The sequence below is a fragment of the Grus americana genome, chromosome 1, assembly GCF_028858705.1.
Source record: "Grus americana isolate bGruAme1 chromosome 1, bGruAme1.mat, whole genome shotgun sequence".
Classification (NCBI taxonomy): Eukaryota; Metazoa; Chordata; class Aves; order Gruiformes; family Gruidae; genus Grus; species Grus americana.
The window spans coordinates 58,825,032-58,841,641 of record NC_072852.1 but is presented as its reverse complement, the minus strand read 5'-3'; the positions used below and the strand labels follow the sequence as shown (position 1 = coordinate 58,841,641).

At 48.0% G+C, this 16,610-nt stretch overlaps 1 protein-coding gene across 4 annotated transcripts; it reads right to left on the bottom strand.

Moving 5' to 3' along the window:
- Positions 1-790: 790 nt before the first annotated feature.
- IL2RB (interleukin 2 receptor subunit beta) lies at positions 791-15,613 on the bottom strand. 4 transcript variants are annotated; one of them, XM_054813448.1, is made up of 11 exons: positions 15,580-15,600; positions 14,871-15,404; positions 13,935-14,032; positions 13,478-13,604; positions 11,818-11,923; positions 10,540-10,648; positions 9,401-9,549; positions 8,809-8,980; positions 6,902-6,998; positions 4,990-5,074; positions 791-3,691 (listed from the first exon to the last, which is right to left on the bottom strand). In XM_054813448.1, exons 3-11 carry the CDS (start codon positions 14,014-14,016, stop codon positions 2,864-2,866), a joined length of 1,755 nt encoding a protein of 584 aa, XP_054669423.1. In that variant the 5' UTR covers positions 14,017-14,032; positions 14,871-15,404; positions 15,580-15,600; the 3' UTR covers positions 791-2,863. The 4 variants fall into 4 exon arrangements, with proteins under 4 accessions (XP_054669423.1, XP_054669422.1, XP_054669424.1 ...); XM_054813447.1 differs by having other exon boundaries at positions 15,314-15,613; XM_054813449.1 differs by lacking the exons at positions 14,871-15,404; positions 15,580-15,600 and adding an exon at positions 14,167-14,638.
- Between the last annotated feature and the right edge of the window lie 997 nt (positions 15,614-16,610).

Here is a 16,610-nt window from a genome sequence, read left to right as displayed (position 1 = left end):
AGAAGGGATGTGGGAGTGGGCTGAGAGTGGTGTTGCCTATTTAGGAACAATGTATCTTGGAAAGAGAGAGATGAGAGATGTGATAGCTATCTTTGCTGTCTCTGGGGTTAAGATAAAGAGAGGACTCGTGTCTGTGGCTATTAGCTCAATATTTTCCACACAGTGCCGGTTCAGCTTTGGTTTGCCTCTGGTACCGATGGACACTGTCATAGCATCTTTCTGTGGTTTTGCGAACCACACACTGTGTGTTCACTTCAGCTTGAGAGGGCATTGCTCCCCATGCGACACTTCCAAAGTGCTGTTGGGGGCCCAGCAGAGAACGGGCCCCGTATCACTGAGAGTGTTATGCCTTTGGTAGTCACAACCTGGGTTACTCACATATGAGACCACATGATCTTGTCTTCCTGGAAGAAAGGTCCAGTTATCACCAGATCTGATGTTGAGTGCTTCCTGCCGCAGTGTGTCACACATTCACACCCAGTGTGCCTGCGAATGCAGTACTAACAGCTTGCCAGCTTGAAAGCTGTCAGCATTTTCACAAGGGTTGGGGGGGGAATACTGAGCCAGCAAGATGGTCCTCAGGGGCTTGCAGCAGGATCATTTCCAACTCTGCTTTCTGTTTTCAGTGGCTGAGTCCCTTGGGGAAGGGAGTAGGAAGGACAACTAAAGGTAGACAGGTCCAAGCAAAGCTTTGCCTAGTTGCATATTTAGAAAAGCTTTCCCTCCACCCCAAAGGACAGAAAAACATTGCAGATTCATTAATATTTCTTTTATTTACAAGAAGGCGATTTTTTTCTGTCGTACTCATCTTAGCAGCAAGAATAATTGAAAAGCTTATGAAGATCTACATTGGGACAGGATAAACATCAGTACAACTAGGATCCTTGGCCCATGTAATATAGAAAATCGCCTATCGGGGGCAAGGGAGTCAGTGTCTTTGAAGTCCATCTGGGAAGATTCTCAAAGTACAACAAACAGCTGGACAAGCCTTGTGCTTCCTTATCTGGGAAGTTATGGGGTCTTCTTCACCTGCTGTCTCCTGGAGACAATGGAGCAGTTCACGTCTTGATGCAGGTGATGCAGATGATGAAAGGAGGGATATAGCTCCCCCAGCCCTCTCAGCTGTAGGCTCCTTTCAGCAGCTCTTTTGAGGTGAAATCCAAGCTGGTGGATGACCTCGTAGTTGGGACTCATAATAACGTTCAGACTGCATAGGACAAGCTCAGGTAACAGTGTGGGACCAGGACAAAGGGGAAGCTCAATGCTTGTACAGACAGAGGTAGGGAAGAATTAGTTCTGGGTGATACAGGGGTGGCAGAAGTACCAAAAAGTTTGACCTTTTTGATAGAAAAACTCTTAGAAGAAAGATTTTTAGCACAGGGCTGGTATTTTCACACTCCTGAATAGTCCAGAAATATAGCAAGAAAGTGTACAGACAGTACAGATGTTGAAGGCAAGGATGGATGTAACCAGAACAGTTTATCTTCCTTTGCCTTGCCACTTTTCTTCTGTGGTGTGCTACTTTCTCTCAACTCAGATGAGCAAATGCAGAGTAAAAAGAAAGAAAAAAAGGTAGTTTTTGCTATCCCCATTCTTTGTGAGTGGATTGAGGTTTTCTTTTCAGCAAAGGTGCTGATTCGTGGGTTGGTTTTCTGGGCTCATTCACCATATCTTTGCCGCTAATTAGGCAATGGTTTCCCTTGAGCAATGGAAGGAATGGGCAGCACCGTTGCAATGTTTTCCACTAATACAGGATGTGGGATGAGCTATTCTGCAATCAGCTTATCGTAGTCAAATAACTGTCTTTTGCCAGCAGGGCAGAGAGGCTTTCGATTTCATGAAAAATAATGCAGCAAGAATGGGAAATTGTGTGCGTTCTTTTTACTGCCATCATCAGACCTGGGGGAAAGAAGGGGGCGTGGGGGGGATTTCCCCAGTATTTTTAACCCAATAATGGGGATTTCTTTTTACACTGCACTGCTTACACAGCTGACACAGTTGTGGCTCTGAGCTGACCTTAGAGACTCGAGTCTAAAGCTGAACCAAGTAGCTCAGAATGTAATCTTTGATTAAAACCTGAAGTGGGGACATCACAGAAAAAATTACACCCTTGGTCAGTCAGGAGGAGATATCTTCATCCATTTCATTATCAGCCCCAGCACTCACTGGCAGTGCTATGGTCTCATATCCACCTCTTCAGGCATTTCTCCCTCCCATTAGAGGTTTTTCAGCTGAAATGAGGCAAACAGACCATGTGCCTGCTCAGCCTTAAAGCTGAGTGCTATGTTACACCAAGATGTGGGGCATGGAAGTGCTGGCACAGTCTCTTGCTGGGAACTGGAAAGGAAAAAACAGGCTGGTGAGGTTCGGAATGGCACTTGGTCAGTGTGAGAAGGGGATTCTAGGCCATCAAATCCAGTAATAGCAGAGAAACAGATTCAGTTATGAAGGCGAGTCCTTGTTGGCCTGTATGCCTAAGAATCAAGCTTCTACATCTCCATTTGCTGTGTAGCCACCAAACAGCTTTAATGTGCCTTTATCGTTCTCCATGTGTGGCTTTACTGTCCAATAGCCTGGTTCTCCATGCAAAATGTCCTCTCATTTCCAGTGGTCTGTTTCACTAACACTTTACCTTGGGAACTAGTGCTGCCCATGTAGCCATCCATGAATTTACACCTTGTCCACCCTATCCCTTTTCTGGTTTTGCAGCCCTCTAGGGTAACTGTGTTCTCCAACTTCAATAAAGAACAGTCCCAATGGGCTGATGCTGAAGTCACATTCATGTCCTGAATAGAAAAACTGTCCATCTAACCTTCTCTGCAGAGAAGACCTTTCCCACCTGTGGATTTTCTTCAGGCAGATCCTAGACAGAGCAATGGCTGTACTGGCTTTGGAGGTCCCTCAGAGAAAGGTAGGCACCGGTGTTTGGGACCTGGCTGGAGAAGGCTGTTCTGCATGGATCCTCCTCCTGGCTTTGCCTTAGAGGTGGAGGCTGAGAGAAAGAAGAGGTAGCATATGCTGCTGGTGTACAGGGGTCAATCTGGGTGCCTGCCTTCCCACTCCCCTCCATTACATCGATAGTATTGCTGTCATGCAGGTGTGGTGGGTCAGGAAAGTCAGTGTTGAGCTGGCACAGGGCCTCAGCAGGTTGTAAAGCTGCTTTGTCCATCACCTTCTCATCCTGTTTCAGAACTGGTGTTGGTGAGGTGCCTTCACTTGACTGGAGAGCCCCAGAAATAGCAATGGCCTGCTGGGTTTCACCTTCTGTCTCTTCCATGAAGGAGCTATTTTGGAAGCCCTGGGTCTCCTTGATACAGTGAAGGAAATTATGGGACAACACGGGCATGTCCTCTGCCAGTGTGCAGAGGTCCGGGGAGGGGAGAGCATGGTAGGACTCGCCATCCTCATTGCCACTGCTCTCCTGGGTAAAAGGCTCATAGGTGAAGTAGACCTGACAGGGCTCAATCTCAAAGGAGTTGGGAAGGTGGAAGAAGAAGTAGCCTTGGTTGGTGAAGCAGCTGGATACAGAGTGCCCACTGGTTTCTAAGGGAGGATCAGGAGTCAGGGTTCCCTTGGAAAGTAGAAACTGGGATTCATGGTCATTCTTCTGCATCACCTCGAGCATGGAGATCTCTGGGGTTGTGCTGTTCACACAGTAGGAAGATGTAGAGAATGGAGAGGAGAGCCATTTCTGATGGGGAAGAAACACAGGAGAGAGACTGTTACATGCAAAGTATAACAGTGAGGAACCAAAGGTTTCTTCTCCTGAGCATCCACAGCAATCAAGTGACCTTTTCTCTGTCCAAGCAAGAGTTGCTGGAGGTGGTGGGGAGGGAAATTCACATTCATGATGCCTCATGTTCAGAGAGAGTATATATTTCTGTCACTTTGAAATCATGAGCAGATCTTGCAAGCCTGTTTTGAGATTTCTGGAGGGGGGTAACAGAAGATGGAGGATTAAAGTGAAAGGAAGAAAAAAAAAAAGCAAGACCATAAGATGAAGTGAAGGTGGAAACACGAAAAGCGGTACTGAGGTGCGTCTCATGCAACCTATTCCTAGGTGCTCAACCAGTTTCTGATACGTCTATGTGGCCCTATGCAGATTTCTTGTCTAAAGTGCTCTTCCAGACTCCTTGTGCCTAGATTTCCACACTCACCAGGAGTGACATCCTGCAGTGCATCATTATCCTTAAAAATAAATGTGTTTTGATAACACCCAACTTCGTTGCCTTTATGGCCAGTGAAGCCAATTTTTCTACTTCTTTCTGCACTGAGAAAGCGTCTTCAGTGCCTGCTGCACACCCCCATTCCCCTACTCTGCACTCCTCCCCTGTAGCTTAAGCTTTCTAAGGCTTTTTGCACATAGGCTTTTCCAAAGCTTTGCTGTCCTCTGGACCCTCTGCAGTTTGTTTCCACCCTTCTTAAAGTGAGATGTCCCTTGGGATCACCTCCCACATCTTGCATCTGATGTTCCCTCTAATACTGCACAGAACGGTGTCTCCTTGCAGCTGCCTATACTCAAGGAGAAATTAGGGGAAGGGAGAAAGTGGGGGTGGAGAAAGAAGGGAAGGAGAACAAGAATGCAGAAAACAGCTAAGTGCCAACCAGCATGATGGCAATTCACATTAGGAGCAGAGGAAAGGCTCACAGCCAGGAGGAGGGGATCACAGCAGGAAATCTGGGGAAGAGCTGGGCAGCCTAGGGCAGGCAAGGTGGAAGACGATCTGAGAGGCCAAGCTCCCTCCCACAGGTCCCTTGTGCTGAGGTTTGCATGGTTTGCCATTTCTCGGTTCTGTAATTAGAGATGCCTCAGCCGAGTGTCAGGTTTTAGAAGTTCAGAAAATAAAACTCGAGTGGACAACCCAGCAGCTGGTATTGTGTGTGCACATGTAGGTCCAGCAACCAGCTGTCTGTCCCAGGCATGTGCAGCTGGACCCTCCTTTCTCATTTCTCCCTCATAACCACGTGGCTCCATCCCCAGTCCCATACCTGAATGTCACCTCCGTGAACTGAAACGAGTGGAGGAAAGAACTTCTCGGGGTCTGGGATGTGAATCTTCAGGATCTTCTTAAACCTTGAGAAAAGAGAATGAGAAGGAGGAATGAAGCATGGCCTGATCCTGACCAATCTGGCACTGTGGTGGAGGTAGGAGAGAGCAGCGCAGCTCATGCATACTACCCTGGCATGGAGGAGAGGTAAAATACAAGCCTGAGGGCTCTCTCTGCTCTTGAGTGGCCTGAAATGCAGTAGCTGAGGGATAAGAGGTATAGGGATGAGGCAGTTAAACCTGGCATTGGACAGTACACTCCCCTCAGCCTTTTCCCAAGGGAAGCACAACCAGCAGTTCACTGGCTTCTTCCCTACTTTGGTTGGTCACCTTAACTTCTCCACTTGTCCCCTTAGCCCCCCATCCTGATGACAAGCTGGGTAAGTCTCTCTAGTTACCAAGCTCTAGCTGTTGTGAGTTGCCCTCTCTTTGCTTTGCTGCCACCACAGTGACTCAGAGGACCACATGGTCTGAATGGGACCATCGCTGGCAAAGCTGTGCCACAACTGTCTGTCTGTCCTGTTAGCAGGACACTGTGTGGTATAACTAGAACACGCTGGGCATGCAAGCCATCTGAGCACACCTTGCGCCAGCCCAGTAGCCTCTACCTTACTGGATCCAGCGTGTTTTTCATCCTGAGGCAGCATGAAGTGATCTAATCTGCTCCTCAGTCCCTCAGAGAGGTTGTTGATCCTGTCAGCTCTTTGCTGAAGCTTTGGTGTGGGATGCTCTGAGGAAAAACACTCCTGACCTCTGGAAGAAATCAGTGTACTCTCTGAAGCATCAGAATTTGCTACTTCTTGCATATAAACTACCTTACATCACTGCAGATGCTATTTTTATTCATGCATGTCTAATCCTTCCTTGGATCTTACCTCAGCATTATCCTCCACCCAATTCCCCCAGGTTAATTATACTCTGTGGAGAAAGGAGCACTTTTTATCTCTCTCTATGCCATATAGCTAACACTTCCTCAGCCTTCTGTTATGACTCAAGGTAAAACACAGTGACCAGTGACTTTCTCAGTATCCATCTTCCTTCAATATGCATCTCCTCCTTTCCTTACAGAGGAACCATCCCAGCCTCTGCTGCCTCATCCCTGAGAACATTTCTCCCTGCTCCATGGCACAGATCTCAGCATCCTGCTTCTCTGCCCCTGTCCTGAGATGAGAAAACCTGAGGCCATTTCTAACTTTGCCATGCTGACACGTCACTCTCTGCATTATTGCACAGAGTAACCTTGTGAGATACTTTCAGTCCTGAGTAAAAGCAGTGCCTGGGTAGAAGCACTGGCAAGGAGATCTTTAAAGCATCATGTAGATGTTTACCAGCATATGATGAGACACTTCAGGACTGCACAGACCAGGGAGAGAAAGAATCGTACTCCTCATTTTGACTACAGACCAAATGTCACCATGTCCTGCCTGAGCTCTTGCCAGCGTGTTTAACTAAGTGAGAAGGTAGCGGCACCTAGGCTTGCGTGGTCCTCTCTACTGAGGGAGTGCACAACCCAGTGGCCTGCTTTTTAAGAGGCAATTTTGGTGCATCCCTGCCAGGTAACACCACTCTAACCCATGGGCGACAGAAGTGCTGAGGCAGCTGTTTTGAATTCAGGCAGGGCATGGCACCCGGTCACAGGAGTGCGGCACAACATGATGATGGTGGTGAAACCACATCTTCTTGGGTGGTGTTATATCTCCCCAGACAAATGTCAGCCTCAAAAGGTTGGGCTAGAAACCATATTTTTAAGTCACTCTCTATCCTGAGTAATACCAAGTGAAAAATAACCCTGCTTTTGAGAAGACACATAAGATGCAGGAGAGGAACAGAGAGGAAAACTTGATTCTCATTTACCATTTCAGGGTCCGTAAGTTAATAAGGAAGGCAGTCCCGATGATCACAAAGATGCAAGTGCTCACTATAAGAGCTGGCAAGACCGGCCGGGATGTTTCTGCAAGATGAGAGAGAACGAGGAACTTGCTGTGAAAATTTAGCCAGGATTCTGAAGGTAGGAACTGCATCCCTTCCATGGCTGTTCAAGCTGATCAAAGTGAGCCTTTATTATAATTTTATATAATATATAAAACATTGTATTATAAAAAATTATAATATACAGGTCAGATAAATGAGTTCTGCTGTGTTGTGTAGGATGCCTCTGAGCTGAGATGGTTTTCAGAGTCTACTTGGCATGCATAGATAATTTGTGCTGAACAGGTTGAACTCCCTGTTCATAACACCACCACAGCTGGGGATTGCCACAGATGAGGTGCCACATTCTACTGGCTGAAGTGTCCATCAATCTGTCTGTTTTGTTGCAAAGGAAAGCAAGGAGTCCTAAAATCGGTGTGGGGTTGGGCACTTGAAACACCATTATCAGTCTGTGGGGGAGACAGAGTCATGGGGTTCATGGGTCTTTGAGAAGGCAGGAGGACCAAGGATGGAGAAGGTTAGAGGTCAAGGGGCTGGCTTCTTTCTTTGGAGAGGTGTAGGAAAGCTTTAGGAGGCTAGGAAGGTTACAGCTTTCTACCACATAATGATTTTGGTACTTGGATTGTAGGGTTGGGAGAAAGAGACTGAGTTCCCACATTGCCGGTGCTGTCAGCACTCCTCAAGCTTGTCTGGCATTATCTCAAACTTTTCTTAATCTCTTTCACGCACGTCTGGCCTGTGCACTTTTGCTTGGTCTTGCTATTCTGGTGCCTATCTCCTCTGCCTGCCACCCCTCCATCCCTAGCACCCCTTGGTCTGGGCCTGCAGAGGTCCTCTGGAGTAGTTGTGAGGGAGCAGAGAAAAATAAAATAAGGAGGAGACATTTTTAGGACATTCTTTCTTTGCCTGTCCTTGAGATGCTACTCAGATCACTTTGTCTCTTCTGCCTCTGGTACCCTGGTTATCTTTGGGTCTTGGTTGCTATGACAACTGGTTGCGGCTGTATCCTATTCATTGACATCACACACTGTCAAAATTTGATCGCCACAGCAACACAGTGCCCTTTCTAAACATAGCTCTTATGTTTATACCAGCACCAGGCACAACAGGGAGGGGCTGAGCAGGGGTAGAGTGGGGGCAACATGAGAAGGAATAACCTCTATCTGCTTATTTTTTGGAAAAGAAATGACGGAGACCACAGCCAATGACTCACCGAAGAGACTTGCTTAGGGCATTATCTTTCAAGGCTGGAGTTGTCCTCCACGCTGTGGTACATGGTAATGACTGATGCAAGTCTCAGCAGACCTTTTTGGAAGGGACTTACATGCATCTAAGTCTCTTTCATTCTCTGCGAGACTTTGCTTCCTAGGCTCAGGTCTCCTTTGGTTCAAGAGCTGAGTGCTCTGTTTCATTGCATTTCACAGATCAATGGCTCCAGTGAACTGGGCCATTTTAGAAAGCTGGATTTACGTTCCTAGGTCACAGGAGCACCTGGGAAAATGCCAGTCCTGGGCACTGCTTCTGCAGATCAGACATCTGGCCTTGCTGCTCTGGAGAAGCAGTTCCTGATTTACATCTTGTGGATTTTTCCTGGCTTCTGTAAGTCAGAGTGGTTCTTTTGGGGTCAAGGGGTCTTTGCCCTTAAGCCCTGTTGAGCCAGTCTGACCTAACAGATTAGGAGGTACAGATAATTTCCGACCTTTCTATTGCTCTTTGATTAACACAATCCATCCATCTTCCTCCAGCTTCTCAGCCTGCTTGGCCCTTCTAGTTTATTTTCCCTGACTCCCCTTTTTCCCCTCCAAGCCAGACTGCCTGACCCTGATCCTTACGGTCAGCATGTGTTCTCCACAGTATGGTCTCGCTCCAGTCGCTCCACACGCCTTTGTAGGTACTTGAGGCACTCGGCCTTGCACGGACAGCTGCCTCGTATTTCAAGTTGGGGGAGAGGCTCTGGAACACCACCCACATCTGGTCCTGCCTAATGGTGAAGTTCTTGGCGTCCTAGGAGTAGGGCAAAATTAGAGCATCATCAACACCCTGGCTTACAGCCTCATGTACCCATTTCTTCCAAGGCCCTCAGAGAGGACCTGTCTCACATCCCTTCACCTTGTGCACTGCTTTTCACCCTAGAGTACAAGTTGTCTTCACTTTGCTTTTTTTCATCCCTTCCAGGTCTCTCCTGGAGCTGCCTGGATTTCTTTGTGACAGCATTAAGTAAAATAGGATTCCCATCTGACTCCATGTCATCACCAAACACTGGCAGCAGGTGACACATATAAGAAGGTGGGAGGTGTCATCCGCTCTCCAGCTGCACCAAAACTGGTTTCATCCTGAGGGGAGGCCCAGGAGCAAGTCCTGGGTGACATAAAGAAGACCAGGATTCATATGGTGACAGGTCCCAGTGCCCCACTCTGTACTCACCTCCCAGGACTGACTCGTGGTTCGGTACCGCACTTCATATTCCCGCTCCCCATCCAAATAGTGAGAGGAAATATTCAGGCTCCACGTTAAGTTGTAGGTGTTTTCGGTTTTGCTAACCAGCCGAAGATTTCCCGGAGGCCTTAGCTTTACTGGAAAGAGAGAAGGAGCAGGGCTGATACCTCCACGCTGTCTGTCCATAACAGGGCTCCACCGCAAACCCCATTGCAGCACGGCTCGTGTCTTGGCTGTGCTCACAGACTCCAGCCAGCCACAGCCATGTGAGAGGGTTAGTGAGTTCCCCCTCTCTGTTCCTCCTTCTTCCTCGCTGTCAATGAAGGCAAAAGGCCTGATGTCTCTAGACTACATTAAAGGCAGCTCCTCCTGCGAGCCTGCGAGAGTGGCCCCTGCAGTCAGTGCACTCACTCCCACACAGCCATGCATCCTATCTTGTAGGGGTGATCTGATCCACAAGACAATTGTACAGATAGGAATGAAACATGGTTGGGGTGACAGCTGCTTCCCAGCTGCTCTTTCAGAGAGCTACAGCCACAGAGGATGGAGTTACACAGACTGTCTGGGCTGATCCTTCCTATTCCCTGACTGCAGCCATGCCTTCCTGGACCATGCAGCAATATTGGACCTCTCCTTGAGTCAGGTACACTCACACATCCAGCAAAAAAAATGACCCAAGCAGATGTTTTTCTGCTGGATTAGTGAGTTGAATCCTTTCAGCAAATACTGATGTATGCCATAGCTGGCTTAAAGGAGGGTGGAAGCACCTATCTGGTAAAGAGGGGCAGGGGAAGAGCAGCAAGACTTTCCCTCCTTCTTGCAGCATGCATTTTTCAGGAGGTCAGCTGAGCTGTCGTTGCCTGTTTGAAGCCAGAACTCCTGGTTTAAAGTACTGTCATTCAACATTGTCCCAGATACAGGACAGGAAGTGGCTGGCATAATGCTGCATGTTAGAGATGCAAGTGGCAGGAGTCAACATGGTTCATCTGTGCTAGTTGTAGCAGGGGACCGGGAAAACACACAAGTCTAAAATCAGCTATGGGTGTTGCATGGGGTGGATGGGGAAGAGAAATTAGCTGTCACTTCATGGGGAAACTTCAGGGATTGCAAGCCAGATGAGTACTCACTATTTGCAAGTGGATTGAAATCTTCTATTTGCACAGGTATAGACCTATTCTCTCCAATCTGGCAATGGACAGACATGGTAAGGCGGTCTGCAGTGGTGAAGCATTGAGTCTGCAAGGAAAATTTACCATTAGTGACACGGAAGCCTCATCAATAAGCATTCATATTTCTAAGCATTGCTTACGCATAAGAGGTTTAGGAATACTCGACAATAAATATGGACGGTATTTGTGGCTGAAAGGCATAAGCCTCGGTGGTGAGTGAGGAATCAAAGATTTATATTTGATGTGGTTGGAATTTATTTTTTTGTTCATTAGCGAGAAGGGCACAAAATACTGTGATGCGCTAGTTTGCTAGGATTGCTGCGTGTGCTGACTAAGCAGGAAAAAAGTTACTTTCTATGAGTCACATTTATTGAGAAAAATATTTTTACTAAAACATTTTGTGTTCATTGGTAAGATTGAGATGACATTAGTATTAAATATTACTCTTGAAATGCAATGATACTAAAGGTCCACATACATCATACAGTATTAAATAAGCAATAGGGAAATTAGCTTGATTAGAAAGAAAAGGTTTTGGAGCTGTTTACCAACCCTACAATTTGTCTTTGCACATGATGTGCAAATGTGAGAAAGCTTGTCTCTCATTTGAACTGATTGTGACTTTATCAATAAGGAGAATTAGCTCATATTTGGGTGTGTTTTCTTCTGAAAACACAAGGGCTACAGTAATTCTGGATATGACAAGGAAGTACATAATGAGTCTAAAAAAAGACTGATTTAAATAAAGAATAATAGCTAGAGGATTTGCATCACCATTAGCTCCAGTGATGTGTTGCTGTTGCATCTTGCATTTGACACATCTAACCAGGCTTCAAAGTAGTTAATGATCTGGAAAATGGTACTGACCTCTTCAAGGAAAATGAGGTCAGGGGATGACCTCAAAGCTGGTGGTGATGTCCGTCCATCCCTCCTCAGAGGAAGGGATTAGGACCAAACCCAGGTAACCGAGACGTGGGACACTGCATGTGATCTGTCTGTCTTGCACCTCTTCTGCATGCGTCAGGACAGCATGGCCCAGCTCACAATGAAACCAGGGGAACCCACAAGGGTGATGCATTATCAGCAACAACAAGCCCAATCTCAGAACTGGAGTCAAGGATTAGGTTTGGGCTTTTTATACTGCTCTTGGGCATCACACTGTTTATACACCCCAAATCCACATACAAATCCTTTCTACTTTGTTGCTAGCCAGGACATCCCACATGAAGTACTCACATTACTGTTTTTGCTGAAGGTCTTGATGCATCTCCTCAGTCCTGTCATGTGTTCTGCCTTGGGTAATTCACAGTGTTCCTTGAATTTTTCAGGTAAGGAAAATAACCTGAGTTTTAAGCAAGACAACTCCAGTGAGCTGGGGAGGCTGGTTTGTATTTTGTCAAACTTTATGTAACGCTAAAGGCCTTTCAAAGCATTTTGCATCCTACTGTATTGCTGAACAGGTTACAGCAAGGATGTAATCCCACTTTCTCTCCCCACTGCATCACTCAGACAAATTTTATGTGTTGGCACTTGTAGAGTCAATGCATCCCAGTTATTTCAAGCTAAAGATAACAGTAGGTTTCCAGTTTCCACGTCTTCACAAAACCCTCTTGCTACCTTCTCTGCTTCCTGCTGATAACAGAGGGCAAGCAGAGCCTAAACACACCTGCTGCCCACAACTGTGCCAACATGGCCCTGGAAGACAGGTGCCTGTTTCAGCCCCTCTAGGGTTTACAGGTCTTCTTCAAGCCACTGATGGTGCTGTAGCATCTCAGATACCAAGTGAAATCTATCTTCTGAACCAGGTTACATCCCAGTCAGCCAGGACCATACCTCACGCTTGGCAGCGCAATACCATGACCTCTCTAGTGCTCTGACAAGTGTGGATGGACAGCCCAAGCTAAGCTATAGCACAGGAGGTGACAGGGTAAGAGAGCATCCATGGGGTTGCAGCTGAGGGGGTATCAGACTGAGCTGGCTGCTCCAGCCGTAAGGTCAGATCAAACCTGGGACTTGCTGATGGTGGGAAGCGGTGGAGTCCTAGAGCCCTGATCAAGCAATGGCACAGTTCCAAATCCAGCCCAAATTCCAGCTCCAGCCTCTGTGGTTCATACACATGGAGCAACATAAATGTTTTGGCTTTCTAGGTCCGTGCACCAAGCCCCAGAATATATTTGCCAATCTCACCCTGTTGGAGGTATCTCTATGAGAGTCATGAGCAACCCACCCACTGCCAGAATCACACTGAGCTTCTCCTTACCCCAGCCCTGGGGTAAGCTGGTAAATCTCTTGGCTGGAGATGTCATACTTGGAGACCACAGAGACTCAGCCAGCCCTCACTGCGGTACTGGCCACACACCTACCCCTCTGCTGGGAGATGTGTGGGAGAGGAAAACATCATGAAATGAGAGAGATGAAAGGGTCAGGGGAGATAAGGGGAACAATATTTTCCTTCATTTATTGTTACTCAGGGTGCAACATCCCAGTTCATCCTGGAAATGGGCAAATGGCCCCTATATAACTTTAATTCCACTCTCCTCTGCCCTCATCTCTATACATCCTCCTTTTCCATTGAAAATGCCTTTCAGTCCAGAGGGTGGCTACCAAGGAAGAGGGATTTTTTTGAAAATGAAACACAGACATAGCATGGAACTGGAAGATGGGCTGTGGTAGACAGCTTGGGACCGTCAGATAACAAACACTGAGCAGTGTCCAGCATCTCAGCCCACACGGGATTAGAGACACAGTTCAAGACAAAGCCCCTAGGCTCTGCAGCTCTGCGACTCCACTACACCTGGCCTGGAGAGGAGGAACCTACATTTTTGTAAAGTGGCAAACTTTCCAGGACACTTTTCATTCAAAGCATTGGCTTTCCTCAGCCTCTCCAGTCACCCACCTGTCACAAAAAGCTAACTTTGATATAATCTCCAGCTGGCATGGTGCTTCAACCAGGTCCCTGCTTGGGTTCCAGTTGCAGAAGAGAGCTGCCCGTGAGTCATACCAACAAGTTAGGCTGGAGGCACCTGCCAGCAGAGAAGAGATGGACAGCAACGTGACTGAATTAGCAATGATGTTGGGCATCAACCATCACCCTGGACAATTCTGCCCCATCCAAAAATACAGACTGACTCCTCTGCTGGATAACTGTCTCCAAGTAAGAAAGGCAGAGCCACTGCTCTGTCCTTGGAAGTTGATGTGCTCATAAGGGACCTTTAACTACTGCAAACTCCTCTGGCTCTATGTTACAACACAAGCACTGCACAGCAACACACCGTGGCGCACACACTGCTCCGACTGACACCCCCCCCCCCCGGCTTGCCCAGCTGGCAGAGGTGAAGGGAATCACTTCTTACCTTGTGCTGAGTCTGATGCCTGTGAGAGAGGTGTGAGGCTGAACAGCCAGAGGTGACACAGAAGCAGCAAAGAGGGCTTCATCTGTACTGGTGACACACTGAAAGACAGAAGACACCCCCCCAACATAGCTCAGCAATGCAAATTAGGAAGATGTCATCTCACAGGAGGCATCCACTGTCCCAGGGCAGGACTCAAAGCCAGTGCTGATCTTCCAGGCTCAGAAACTCATACCCTTTCCACTCCAGAGTCTGTGCTTTTCCCTCAGCACCTCATCATTTTCCTGTCTTGGGTGCTTTGCTCAGCACTGAAACCGTTCACACTGCAACACAGATAGGTTGTTTGCAGGAGTAATGCCTTCTGGAAATGTGTCTGAGTGCACAGCAGTCCGCATGTGTTGTTTCAGGCTGCTTGCTGACTCAGGTAGAGAATCCTGCCTTAGTTGCACACGGCTTGCGTTTTGAAGAGCTTCTTTTTTTGGTAAGTCCTACGGCTGAAATAACTAGGTGCTTGCTGAGTAAGAGGGGTCTCTGGCTGCAACTGACAAAAGTTAGTTGCAGAGCTTATGACTTAGGAGATAGATTTTGAATGGCTTGTTTGGGACAGGGGAGGAAATCAGGGAGAAGAAGGAGTTTACCAAGTTCTGGAAAGTCAAGGCTTTACCATATCACAAAATATTACACAGTCACACACAAGCCATGCACCATCCTTGTGAAGTAGACCCTGCACTACCTTGGAAGGAGCCGTACTTTTAGGTGTAGCAGAAAATTTGGGCTTTGTAATTAGGAAACTCTGCAGCACCCCTCATCCACCTGTGGCACCCAGGGAGACTCCTTGTCTTACAAAGCCTGTACAGCCATGCTCCATATTAGACAGACCAGGCTTACGGGTTTCTCATCCAAGCCTCCCCCTCTCCCCATCCACCTGGACACCCGTACCTCAAGGTCTGTCTCTGCCCACAGGAGAAGGGACCACCATCACCTCTCAGCAAGCCTGGAGCACAGGCAGGGCTGAGCAAAACAAGACAGTCCCGCCGGACCCTGCTGGGACTGCCAAGAGAGTGGGAAGAGACGGTTTATAAAGGGCTGGCATGAGGCATAATATCAATTCCCGTTGTGATAAAAGATTAGGTTCAGAGGAAGAAAAACATGACGACAACACATTCACAGACAAAGGGGAGAGAAAGAGAGAGAAAGAGAGCAGGCGGCGTGGTTGTGAGATGTGGTGTATGATTTGAGAGGACTGTGGAGAGACAGAGAGATAAATACGTGCTCAGCCCTCCCCAACGGTGAGATTCAGTTTGTCAGACCGAAACTCCTTCCAAGACACTTTTTAGATCAGCCATCCCCACGTGGGAGAGAGCTGGCATCACCCCCTTTACCTTCCAGCTCCAGGCACCCGGTGGTCCAGACGAAGGGAGTCCCCGGGGACTGGGTCACGGGGTCGGATGGAAGCAGGTGCTGAACGTCAAACTGTGAGGGGAGCGGGGAGGGGGGGAAGGGGAGAGGGATGGAGGCAGATATCCTAGCTCAATGCATGTCCAGCTGCCAGTCAATGCTGCTGGAGTGAGAGAGATGCCTCCAGCCCAGCAATTCTGCTGTGGAGCTGTTCTTCTTGTATGTGCGTAGTCTGTCTTCTCCCTCTCACCTTTGCACAGGAAGCCACCGCTTGCTTGTCTTGTCAGACTGAGACGAGGCCCTGCAGTATCGAAAAGGCTAGCGAGGCCGAGAATAAAAAGCCCCAAACCACGTCCTACTTCCTGCTGGTAAAGCAATAGGTGCAGAAACAAGGGTGGAGGGATCAGGTGTTAGCTTGCCGTGATCAGATATACTGGGACCAGTTTGTACCTATTGCTGGGAAGTAAAAGAGTGTCCTTTTGGGACACTAGCAAGAGACCCATAGCTTCCTCTTGCAGATACCCAGAAAGACCACTCATATCGCTCTCAGGGTCTGCACACGTGCACAGATCAGTCTGAAACTGGGCATAGGAGTCGATCTGCGGTAGAAATACCGTGGACCACTTTGTGAAAAATAACTCGAGTCATTGACCTAAGCAACACCAGAATGAAACCAGCCTCCCCACCAGTGCCCCAGTTTCAGAGGATCTATCCTGGGTCAGAGCGAGAGTGGAATGAGGGCAGTGCTGAGTGTGAGCAAGCTTGAGGCACAACCCTCACACTTGCAGATGGTGTGACACCGCAGGAACACCCATCACATGGCCTCCTTACCCAGCCAAGCACCTCACTCACTCCAGACAAGGAAGAATCACCTCCTCCGACCTGAGCCTCGCAGCTAGGCCAGACAGGCAACACTGCCCTGCAGCAGCTGCAGTGCCTGTTCGGCATGGCTTGTCCAGAAAGGGATGCAAAAAATATGTCTATCTTCTTCCAAAGCTTCATATGCCCTCACCTTCACAGATGGATAACCCCTCACAGGCCCTGTGTGGCGCGTTTAGTTTAGAAGATCCGTTCGCCACAGGCAGATGTCTCCCCCAGCACACATTGTGCTCACCTCACAAGCCAAGAGAGATGCACAAACACAAATCCACAGCCCAATGGTTGCCCAGTTCACAGATAGGCATGCACATGCATACGTGTCCCCGCACACCTCTTTTTCCATACACAAATATAATTCTCTGAAGTGAAGAACATCATGTTTCCTGTCTGGTCTGGGCTGCA